This window comes from Schistocerca serialis, chromosome 10, assembly GCF_023864345.2.
Source record: "Schistocerca serialis cubense isolate TAMUIC-IGC-003099 chromosome 10, iqSchSeri2.2, whole genome shotgun sequence".
In the NCBI taxonomy this organism is placed as follows: domain Eukaryota; kingdom Metazoa; phylum Arthropoda; class Insecta; order Orthoptera; family Acrididae; genus Schistocerca; species Schistocerca serialis.
This window is the reverse complement of record NC_064647.1, coordinates 244357460-244370477: the sequence shown is the minus strand read 5'-3', so window position 1 is coordinate 244370477 and position 13018 is coordinate 244357460. Positions and strand designations below refer to the sequence as shown.

At 43.3% G+C, this 13018-nt stretch overlaps 1 protein-coding gene across 3 annotated transcripts in view; it reads left to right on the top strand.

The window, feature by feature from the left end:
- LOC126424944 (uncharacterized) overlaps nt 1-13018 on the top strand; it is an 87990-nt gene that overhangs the window by 43034 nt on the left and 31938 nt on the right. For all 3 annotated transcript variants that reach the window (XM_050087798.1, XM_050087797.1, XM_050087796.1), the window contains exons 4-5: nt 1086-1259; nt 4730-4854. In XM_050087798.1, the coding sequence (XP_049943755.1) occupies nt 1086-1259; nt 4730-4854 (299 nt within the window). The remainder of the gene's footprint in view (nt 1-1085; nt 1260-4729; nt 4855-13018) is intronic.

Genomic DNA, 13018 nt, shown 5'->3' with positions numbered 1-13018 from the left:
AGGAAATGAAGTGTATTACTTACTAGCAAATTTGACAACTTTTTTTTACATTGCCCTGAACCAGTGAGATACGTAAATGCCATGAAGAGACATTATGAACAATACATTTCACATACTTCCGCATATATTGATAGCAGTCCACGGCAGCAATTATTCTGATTACACGCTTTTGTGCAATGAAAACTCTTTTACTCAATGATGAGTTACCCCAGAATATGATGCCGTACGAAAGCAGAGAATGAAAATAGGCGTGGTAAGCTAATTTACTCCGATTTATATCGCCAAAATTTGCAATGACCCTAATAGCATAAGAAGCTGAACTCAAACGTTTCAGCAGATCCTCAGTGTGTTTTTTCCAGTTCAACCCCTCATCAATGCATACACCTAGAAATTTTGAATATTCTACCTTAGCTACCGATTTCTGATCGAAGTGTATATTTATTAATGGGGTCATTCCATTTACTGTGTGGAACTGTATAGACTGTGTTTTGTCAAAGTTTAATGAGAGCCCATTTGCAGAGAACCACTTAATGATTTTCTGAAAAACATCATTTACAATTTCACCAGTTAATTCTTCTCTGTCGGGTGTGATAGCTACACTTGTATCATCGGCAAAAAGTACCAGCTTTGCATCTTCGTGAATATAGAATGCCAAGTCATTAATATATATTAAGAATAGCAGAGGACCCAAGACCGAACCTTGCGGCACCCCATTCTTGTTTGTTCCCCAGTTTTTTTGCATATTATGTGAACTATTTATTTCAACTTTCTGCACTCTTCCAGTTACGTATGATTTAAACCATTTGAGCACTGTCCCATGCGTACCACAGTACTTGAGCTTATCTAGAAGTATTCCATGATTTACACAATCAAAAGCCTAAAGCAGTGGAAGCACTCTGCTGAATGCCACGGCGCAAGGAAATCCGGGGAAAGAAGCAAGCAGACCAGGCAGATGAGGCAGACAGCAGGGAATACAGTTTTGTAGAGAGCAACATTCTGCTGAGGGCTGCCAGCTCGTCGTCGATTCGGAGAGCCAGGTAAGCGAGGGAGGGGAGTGGTCAGCTGACCGCCCGGCCGTGCTGCAGGTGTGGGCGTGACGGCCGGGGGCGTGGGCATCGCGCTGACGCACCTGCTGGGGCTCTCCAGCATCGTGTCCCAGCTGCTGCAGGAGGCGGCCAGGCTCCAGCAGCACCTGGCGGCCGTCCAGAGCGCCGTCGCCTTCGCCGCCGTCCCCCCGGAGGCCGACTGCGCCACCGGCGGTGAGCTGTTTACCTCCTCTCTCATTCACACACGGCTTCCTCTGTCGTTCAATTCCGCGTATCTTTAGGAGGCATTTCATATCCACTGCTTGATAAAGGCATCTCCTACATCACTCCTCGTGCTCTCTGTAGGTCTTACCTGGACTCTTAACATCAGCCTCCACATATCAATAAGGTCATCTCGCTATTGCAATTTTGTCATATGATGACATGATGGAGACCGTGGCTGTTGTTTGAAGACAAATGTTGGTGGTGTTAGGACAGTAACCAGCCACACACACACACACACACACACACACACACACACACACACACACACACACATTATATATATAGCTGAAAAATTAAGCAAATTCCAGTGTTACATTGTTGATTTTCTTTATTTAAACTTACGAATTGCCGCCTGAATATGTTTCTTATATTTCATTTTATCTGTTTCCACTATCGTGTTATAATTTCATGCATTGACTCATTCCATGACCATGGAGACTTCTCCTTAATGTGGTCCCACGGAACAATAAATAAATAAATATATCGTAACATTTGACGATAATGTCCTATGTTTGGAAAGGATCATACATTCATTTACACAACTGTAATGCCTTTTTTCACTAGTATAGAGACATTGAATTTTTGTATTGATATTGCTAAATTAATTATAAAGTATATATATTTATTGTTCCGTGGGACCACATTAAGGAGAAGTCTCCATGGTCATGGAATGAGTCAATGCATGAAATTATAACACGATAGTGGAAACAGATAAAATGAAATATAAGAAACATATTCAGGCGACAATTCGTAAGTTTAAATAAAGAAAATCAACAATGTAACACTGGAATTTGCTTAATTTTTCAGCTCTTCCAGGAGCTCCTCGACAGAGTAGAAGGAGTGAGCCATGAGGAAACTCTTCAGTTTAGACTTAAAAGTGTTTGGGCTACTGCTAAGATTTTTGAGTTATTGTGGTAGCTTATTGAAAATGGATGCAGCAGAATACTGCACTCCTTTCTGCACAAGAGTCAAGGAACTGCATTCCACATGCAGCTTTGATTTCTGCCTAGTATTAACTGAGTGAAAGCTGCTAACTCTTGGGAATAGGCTAATGTTGCTAACAACAAACGACATTAAAGAAAATATATACTGTGAGGGCAATGTCATAATTCCCAGACTATTGAATAGGGGTCGACAAGAAGTTCTCGAACTTACACCACACATAGCTCGAACAGCCCGTTTTTGAGCCAAAAATACCCTTTTTGAATCAGAAGAATTACCCCAAAAAATAATGCCATATGACATAAGCGTCTGAAAATATGCGAAGTAGACTACTTTTCGTGTTGAAATGTCACTTGTTTCAGATACTGTTCTAATGGTAAATAAAGCAGCATTTAGTTTCTGAACAAGATCCTGAACATGGGCTTTCCACAACAACTTACTATCTATCCGAACGCCTAGGAACTTGAACTGATCCGTCTCGCTTATAATATGACCATTCTGTCTGATCAAAATATCGGTTCTTGTTGAATTGTGAGCTAGAAACTGTAAAAACTGAGTCTTACTGTGATTTAGCATCAAATTCTTTTCCACAAGCCACGAACTAATTTCATGAATTACATTATTTGATACTGTTTCAATATTACACACAAGATCCTTCACTATCAAGCTAGTGTCATCAGCAAACAGAAATATTTTTGAATCACCTGTAATACTAGAAGTCATATCATTTATATAAACAAGAAACAGCAGTGACCCTTGGGGAACGCCCCACTTAACAGTGCCCCATTGGGACTGAACATCACTACCACTCTCAATATTGCGGAGAATTACCTTCTGCTTTCTGTTCTTAAAGTAAGAGGCGAACCAAGTGTAAGCTACTCACCTTACTCCATAATGGTCCAACTTCTGCAGTAATATTTTGTGGTCAACACAGTCAAAAGCCTTCGATAAATCAAAGAAAACACCTAACGTTCGCAGCCTTTTATTTAATCCGTCCAAAACCTCATAGAGAAAAGAGAATATAGCATTTTCAGTTGTTAAGCCATTTCTAATACCAAACTGTACATTTGACAGCAAATTATGTGAATTTAAAAGCTCCAGTAACCTTGTACGTACAACCCTCTCGACAACTTTAGCAAACACCGATGGCATAGAAATAGGTCTATAATTGTCAACATTATCCCTGTCTCCCTTTTTATAAAGTGGCTTCACTACCGAGTACTTTAATCGGTCAGGAAACCGACCACTCCTAAAGGAAAAGTTACAGATATGGCTAAGTACTGGGCTGACATACATAGAACAATACTTCAGTATCCTGCTAGATACCCAGTCATAGCCATGAGAGTTCTTGGTCTTTAATGATTTAATTATTAACTCAATCTCCCTCTTGTCAGTATCATGGAGGAGCAAAGAAATGGTTCAAATGGCTCTGAGCACTATGGGACTTAACATCTATGGTCATCAGTCCCCTAGAACTTAGAACTACTTAAACCTAACTAACCTAAGGACATCACACAACACCCAGTCACCACGAGGCAGAGAAAATCCCTGACCCCGATCATGGAGGAGCATTTCAGGTAACAGTCTCGGAACACTTTTTTCTACGAGCGCTATATGACTCCCTGTTGGGACTAGGTTTCTATTTAGTTCACCTGCTATATTCAGAAAGTGATTATTAAATACTGTACCTATATACGACTTATCAGCGTATCTTAGCATCTGTGATACTCATATGTTTGTAAGCTCTTTGTATGTATCAAAACATGTGGTGCGTGGTAGAAATCATCTCAGTGACAAATCTTAAGTGTTCAGTGAGAACAATTTACGAGTGCAACAATAAGAATGCAGTGGGAATGCTTTTACATCTGTTGGGCGAATTTTATGAAGACAAACACTCGAAACCGACGTTTCACGTAAGTCACATGCAACTAAAATCTGTAACGCAACCATCGGTGTGTGGCGTGTTTATAATTATGTATTATTTATATTTTAGGACAATTAATCTGTAAAAAACACACCATATGTCATAAAGAAAGCATGTAAACCGTCTGAGGATGAATCACAACGATTCGAAACCGGTAACGGTACCCTTTGAATAAAGGAACTGAAAGTAAATTTGTGGCTGGTTGCTGTCCTAACACCATCAACATCTCGCTATTTCCTCATCTTTTCAAATCCACCAAAGAACTTACTTGATCCACATACCAACCATTCACTCGCTTACGTCTCCTCACAACATTTATGTTTAACTTCGTCCCTGGTTTCCCCGTATCGATTAAGGCAAATTATGGCGCCAGTCCTTTGAAATGGTTGACTTTGTTCTGCGCCTGCTCTTGAAGCTTTCCTGGGCAGCGCAAACGTGCCTTTATTGTCTGACGAATGCACAAAATTATGTGTAGCCACCTTCAGGGTAAACAAGATATAATCTCTTTATTACACGGACGGTTCAGCATATCGTATTTGCTTACAAATTTCAGAGAAGTACGTACAGAAGCAGTGGTCGCTGAGTGGGTCCATAGAATTCCAGCAGGTTTCCCTCAAGTATGAGAGAGGTCCGCTGGCCCTGAAGGACGTCAGCTTGCGGATAATGGATGGCGAGAAGGTGAGTGTGAATCAAAGCTTCTATACCATTGTTCTTTCTGCACTCTAAAGACAATGTTGTAGTTGTTATGCTTTGGTGGTCTCATATCTGCTACCAGTAACACAAATACACCTCTATCCTGTCAGTCATGTTAACGGTTTCTGCACTCCAGAAACAGGCAGTGCTCAAATTTACAGAGTTGTGAATAGCTTGCGTGAAAGAAAAGCAGCTACCACGGAATAGCACGCATTAAAACAAGCAAATCCATTAGTAATTTGTATATTCGCTCAAAAGGAAAAAAACATTTGCCTGTTACATGGCAGAGTCCTATGACGTGGCTGGCGAACTATAGCACAATTAAAACCGGTGCCTTGAAAGTGTGAGGCGACAGCGACATACCAGACAGTGTAGGGTCGAACCCAGGCCTATTACTCGTACTGGACCCAGGGAATGTTGAGTGTGTGAAAACCGCCTATAGCGATTATTTTGCATGTCCTGCAGAAATGTAATTCATTCTGGCTGTGCAAGAGAGTGATACATTACGAAGAAGTGACATGTTTTATTGAACAGTAACCCTGAGAAAGGCCACTGTTACACAGGTGAAAGATCTCTTCAGTATTTTAAATATTCCACATGCTGATGTTGCAGAACAAATAAAAAGATGTTAGTGAAACTCCAAGAAATAGCATCATTATCTTGGCGGCACTCTGCCTCCATTCTCGTTCCATTTCGTATTTACCGTTGATGGGACAGCAGCGAATTGCCTGTACTTGCGGTTGAGTATCCACATGTCAGGATGTCATTATATAGCAGACACACATCCATCACCCCAATCAGTTGTCTCTTGGAGATAAACATGGTGCCAATCTTCAAAAGTTAGAGTTTCTACTAAAACACGTTGCAGCCTGAACGACAAGAGAATTTTATTTTGGGATGCCGCTGTCAAATCCGTTTGTGGCGGCTCTCTACTGGGTAATTTTGCTATATGAGGACAAACAGCAGGAGAATGTCACTGACAGGAGCAGGATCTGAAACGGTCATATGGACACATGGCCGAAAATGCATTCCTACTGGAGCATGTTATAGTCTTAGGTGGAGATTTCAATTTACCGGACATAGACTGGGACACTCAGATGTTTAGGACGAGTGGTAGGGACAGAGCATCGAGTGACATTATACTGAGTGCACTATCCGAAAATTACCTCGAGCAATTAAACAGAGAACCAACCGTGGAGATAACATCTTGTACCTACTGATAACAAACGGACGCGAACTTTTCGACTCTGTAAGCGCAGAACAGGGAATCAGTGATCATAAGGCCGTTGCAGCATCCCTGAATATGGAAGTAAATAGGAATATAAAAACAGGGAGGAAGGCTTATCTGTTTAGCAAGAGTAATAGGAGGCAGATTTCAGACTACCTAACAGATCAAAACGAAACTTTCTGTTCCGACACTGACAATGTTGAGTGTGCAACCGTAAAATGCGTTTTAGTCAGGTACGTGCCGAGTAAAATTGTGAGGGACGGGAAAAACCCACCGTGGTTCAACAACAAAGTTACGAAACTACTGCGAAAGCAAAGAGAGCTTCACTGCAAGTTTAAACGCAGCCAAACCCTCTCAGACAAACAGAAGCTAAACGATGTCAAAGTTAGCGTTAGGAGGGCTATGCGTGAAGCATTCAGTGAATTCGAAAGTAAAATTCTATGTACCGACTTGACAGAAAGTCCTAGGAAGTTCTTAGAAAATGTAGTCCATCAACAAAGGAGCTGGCTTACAAAACACTCGTTCGACCTATACTTGAGTATTGCTCATTAGTGTGTGATCCGTACCAGGTCGGGTTGACGGAGGAGATAGAGAAGATCCAAAGAAGAGCGGCGCGTTTCGTCACAGGGTTATTTGGTAAGCGTGATAGCGTTACGGAGATGTATAGCAAACTCAAGTGGCAGACTCTTCAAGAGAGGCGCTCTGCATCGCGGTGTAGATTGCTGTCCAGGTTTCGAGAGGTTTCGTTTGTGGATGAAGTATCGAATATATTGCTTCCCCCTACTTATACCTCCCGAGGAGATCACGAATGTAAAATTAGAGAGATTCGAGCGCGCACGGAGGCTTTCCGGCAGTCGTTCTTCCCGCGCACCATCCGCGGCTGGAACAGGAAAGGGAGGTAATGACAGTGGCATGTAAAGTGCCCTCCGCCACACACCGTTGGGTGGCTTGCGGAGTATAAATGTAGATGTAGAGGTGGAGAAAAAATATTTTCGGCAGTGACCCCAGTATCGCCACCAGGTAGGCAGGTGGCTCGCCAGCACGGGGTAAGCCAACCAGCCACGTGGGACATTACCTACGGACCCGCCTCGACAGCGACGGTTTTGTCACTGTGTCATCGTACACGGATCCAAAGTGCTGCGTTGTCCATCATCCCACAGATTCACAGATGAGGCCACATGTATAAGGGGGAAATGCTGTCAACCTTCACAGCACCAGGCTGTGGGTCAAGGAAAATCCCTGAGGTGTGGTGGCAGTGAATCATCAACTCTTGTCCAGCCTCAAGGTGTGGGTGGGGAATACTTGGGGACTGCCTTGTGGGACCAGTCATCCTTCCACAACGGCTCATAGGGGAGGCATATCTCCACTTCCTGCGGATGACCCTGCCTTATCTGCTGGAACATGTGCCTCTGGCAGCACAGAGCAAGTGTTCGGATGGTACAGTACTTGCTCGTGAAAAGCGAAGGTCCCGGGCCTAAATGGTTGAAATGGCTCTGAGAACTATGGGACCTAACATCTGAGGTCATCAGTCCCTTAGAATTTAGAACTACTTAAACCTAACTAACCTAAGGACATCACACACATCCCTGCCCGAGGCAGGATTCGAACTGCCACCGTAGATGTCGCGCGGTTCCAGACTGAGGCGCCTAGAACCGCTCGGCTACACCGGCCGGCCGATCCCGGGTCCGAGTCTCCGTCTGGGATACTGCTTTGATTCGCTGCAGAGTGAAAATTTCATTCTGATCTTTTGTCTGCATCTTCAAGTGGCTGTATCTCCCTTGTAACGCACTTCTGGCCCTATGTCCGTATGATCTTTTTTTGCTCCTTAGCCTCAAAGGGATGATTTGCTGCAGTTTGTCCTCATTTAGCACAATCACACTGCATAAATAAAACAGTTTCGTTTTCTATCACAATCACGTTTCACATTTACAGGAGGTACTGCTTATGAAGGTTACATCATTTCCAGAAAGCTGGGCATACGGTTGCAGTAATATTTCTGTCAGGAGACGTCCAGTTCACTAATCTTCCTTCTCTTAACAAGCACCTGATGGTCAGCTCAGTAAATGACACTCTCTTTGTTGTGACGTTTTCTCTGTGATGGTTTCTGTGTGTGTGTGCTACTTTCTGTGAAGAGGTGTTGGTGTGGTGGCAATGCTCTAGGCGTTGCTGAGGATGGGTGAAGATGGTTTGGGGCAGATGGGTCAGGGCAGACCCTCGCGAGTGGCGATGTTGTTCAGGCTGGCCCTGTCCACCTCCAGGTGAGTATTATTCGGCGAAGTCGTCGTCTGGATTGTGATTGTCTCAAAATGTGAGCCACCTTGCGTAAGCAAGTGGTGATTAGGGAGCAGGGAGGGGGGGGGGGGGGGGAATGTGGAAAAGCACTGGAAAGTCTTCGCTTCTTGAGACGCTGCTGCAGCTGCTTCCAGCCACCTCTGGCCATACCCTTCTGGTTCATCTTCATCTACATCGATACCCTGCAAATCATACTTAAGTGCTTGACAGAGGGTTCATCGAACCACCTTCACACTAATTCTCCACTATTCCACTCTCGAACAGCACACTGAATAAACGAACACCCATATCTTTCCGTATGAACTCTTATTTCCCTTATTTTATTATCATTCTTCTCCATGTAGGTGATAGTAAAAAAAAATTTTCACATTCGGACGAGAAAGCTGGTGATTGAAATTTCGTGAAAAGATCCCACCACAACGGGAAACGTCTTTGTTTTCATGACGTCCACCCCAAACCATCTTCATGTCCGTGACCCTCTCTCTCCTATTTCTCGATGATACAAAACGCGCTGCTCTTCTTTGAACTTTTTCAATGTACTCTGTTAATCGTATCTTGTAAGGATCCCACACAACGCAACCGTACTCCAAACGGGGGTGGACAAGTGTGGCAGTCTCTTTAATAGATCTGTTGCTTCTTCTAAATGCTCTGCCAATAAATCGCAGTGTCTGGTTTGCCTTCGACACAACATTTTCCAATTTAAGTTGTTTGTAATTGTAATTTTTAGATATTCATTTGAATTTACGGCCTTTAAATTTGACTGATTTATCGTGTAACCGAAGTTAAATGGCTTCGTTTTAGCACTCATGTGGATGACCTCAAACATTTTATTATTTAACGTCAATTTCCAGTTTTCGAATCATACATATAGCATACATAAATTGTTTTGCAGTTGGCTTTGATCTTCTGATGACTTTACTAGACGATAAGCGACAGCATTATCAGGAAACAACCTAAGACGGCTGCTCACATTGTCTCCTAAATCGTTTATATAGATAAGGAACAGCACAAGGCCTGTAACACTACCTTTGGAACGCCACAAATCACTTCTCTTTTACTAGATGACTTTGCGTCAGTTACTATGAACTGTGTCACGTCTCTGACAAGAAATCACGAATCCAGTCGCATAACACAGACGATATTTCCTAAGTACGCAATTTCACTACAAGCCGTTTTTGTGGTACAGTGTGTAAAGCCTTCTGGACATCTAGAGATACGGAATCAGTTTGAAATCCCTTGTCAGTAGCACTCAACACTTTATGCGAGTAAAGAGCTAGTTGTGTTTCACAAGAACGATTTTCTAAATCCGTGTCGACTGTGTGTCAACAGACCGTTCTTTTCGAGGTAATTCAAAATGTTCGAACACTATATATGTATGTTCCAAAATCCTGCTGCATATCGACGTTATTGGTATAGGTCTGTAATTTAGTGGATTAAACCTACTGCCTTTCTCGAATATTGATGTGACTGTGCAGCTTTCCAATCTTTGGGAACAGATGTTTTGTCGAGCGAGCAGTTGTATATGATTGTTAAGTACGGAGCAACTGCACCACCATACGCTGAAAGGAAGCTAATTCGTATACAGTCTGAACCAGAAGACATGTTTTTGTTAATCTATTTAAGTTGCTTCACCACTCCGAGGATTTCTGCTTCTAAGTTGCTCATGTTGGCAGCTATTCTTGATTCGAATTCTGGGTAATATTTACTTCGTCTTCTTTGGTGAAGGAATTTCAGAAGGCTGTGTTTAGTAAGTCTGCTTTGCCAGCACTGTCGACGATAGTATTTCCACTGCTGTCGCGGAGCGAAGGGATCGATTGTGTCTTTCCGCTAGCTACTGCACTGTGTTGGTCCCCACATTGATGCCGTCTTCTGCAAGGAGATGGGGACTGTGGGATGGGCTGGAGCCAGAAAATCCTCACTGCAGGGATGCACTGCTTAGGCGTGCCTCTTCTACCTCTGACTATACAGGGTGGTCCATTGATTGTGACCGGGCCAAATATCTCACGAAATAAGCGTCAAACGAAAAAACTACAAAGAACGAAACTCGTCTATCTTGAAGGGGGAAACCAGATGGCGCTATGGTTGGCCCGCTAAATGGCGCTGCCATAGGTCAAACGGATATCAACTGCGTTTTATTTTAAAATAAGAACCCCCATTTTTAATACACATTCGTCTGGTACGTAAAGAAATAAGAATGTTTTAGTTGGACCACTTTCTTCGCTTTGTGATAGATGGCGCTGTAATAGTCACAAACGTATAAGTACGTGGTATCACGTAACATTCCGCCAGCGCGGACGGTATTTGCTTCGTGATACATTACCCGTGTTAAAACGGACCGTATACCAATTGCGGGAAAGGTCGATATCGTGTTGATGTATGGCTATTGTGATCAAAATGCCCAACGCGCGTGTACTATGTATGCTGCTCGGTATCTTGGACATCATCCAAGTGTCCGGACCGTTCGCCAGATAGTTACGTTATTTAAGGAAACAGGAAGTTTTCAGCCACATGTGAAACGTCAACCACGACCTAAAACAAATGTTGATGCCCAAGTAGGTGTTTTAGCTGCTGTCGCGGCTAATCCGCCCATCAGTAGCAGACAAATTCCGCGATAATCGGGAATCTCAAAAACGTCGGTGTTGAGAACGCTACGTCAACATCGATTGAACCTGTACCATATTTCTATGCACCAGGAATTGCATAGCGACGAGTTTGAATGTCGTGAACAGTTATGCCACTGGGCACAAGAGAAATTGCGGGACGATGACAGATTTTTTGCAAGCGTTCTATTTAGCGACGAAGCGTCATTCACCAACAGCGGTAACGTAAACCGGCATAATATGGACTATTGGGCAATGGAAAATCCACGATGGCTGCGACAAGTGAACATCAGCGACCTTGGCGGGTTAATGTATGGTGTGGCATTATGGGAGGAAGGATAATTAGCCCCCATTATATCGATGGCAATCTAAATGGTGCAATGTATGCTGATTTCCTATGTAATGTTCTACCGATGTTACTACAAGATCTTTCACTGCATGACAGAATGGCGATGTACTTCCAACATGATGGATGTCTGGCACATAGCTCGCGTGCGCTTGAAGCGGTATTGAAAAGCATATTTCATGACAGGTGGATTGGTCGTCGAAGCACCATACCGTGGCCCGCACGTTCACCGGATCTGATGTCCCCGAATTTCTTTCTGTGGGGGAAGTTGAAGGATATTTGCTATAGTGGTCCACCGATAATGCATGGTCTTACGTTAAATCAGTAAGTGGCTCGAAACAGCATATCCAGACACTCCGGGATGATGATGGCATTGACACAGAGGATGACACGCGTAAAGCTGAAGTACTAAACACCTTTTTCCAAACCTGTTTCACAGAGGAAGACCGCACTGCAGTTCCTTCTCGCACGAACGAAAAAATGACTGACATCGAAATAAGTGTCCAAGGAACAGAAAAGCAACTGGAATCACTCAACAGAGGAAAGTCCACTGGACCTGGCGGGATACCAATTCGATTCTACACGGAGTACGCGAAGCAACTTGCCTCGCTTCTAACAGCCGTGTACCGCAAGTCTCTAGAGGAACGTAAGGTTCCAAATGATTGGAAAAGAGCACAGGTAGTCCCAGTCTTCAATAAGGGTCGTCGAGCAGAGGCGCAAAACTATAGACCTATATCTCTGACATCGATCTGTTGTAGAATTTTAGAACATGTTTTTTGCTCGCGTGTCATGTGATTTCTGGAAACCCAGAATCTACTCTGTAGGAATCTACATGGATTCCGGAAACAGCGATCGTGTGAGACCCAACACGCTTTATTTGTTCATGAGACCCAGAAGAGATTAGATACAGGCTCCCAGGTAGATGCCATTTTTCTTGACTTCCGGAAGGCGTTCGATACAGTTCCGCACTGTCGCCTGATAAACAAAGTAACAGCCTACAGAATATCAGAGCAGCTGTTTGGTCGGATTGAAGAGTTTTTTGCAAACAGAACACAGCATGTTGTTCTCAATGGAGAGACGTCTACAGACGTTAAAGTAACCTCTGGCGTGTCACATGGGAGTGTTATGGGAGAATTGCTTTTCACAATAAATATAAATGACCTAGTAGATAGTGTCGGAAGTTCCATGCGGCTTTTCGCGGATGATGCTGTAGTATACAGAGAAGTTGCAGCATTAGAAAATTGCAGCGAAATGCAGGAAGATCTGCTACGGTCGCAGGTTCGAATCCTGCCTCGGGCATGGATGTGTGTGATGTCCATAGGTTAGTTAGGTTTAACTAGTTCTAAGTTCTAGGGGACTGATGACCTCAGATGTGAAGTCCCATAGTGCTCAGAGCCATTTGAACCATTTTTTTGCAGGAAGATCTGCAGCGGATAGGCGCTTGGTACAGGGAGTGGCAACTGACCGTTAACATAGACGGATGTAACGTATTGCGAATACATAGAAAGGAGGATCCTTTATTGTATGATTATACGATAGCGGAACAAACTCTTGTAGCAGTTACTTCTGTTCAATATTTGGGAGTATGCATGCGGAACGATTTGAAGTGGAATGATCATATAAAATTAATTGTTGGTAAGGCGGGAGCCAGGTTGAGATTCATTGGCAGATTCCTGAGAAAAT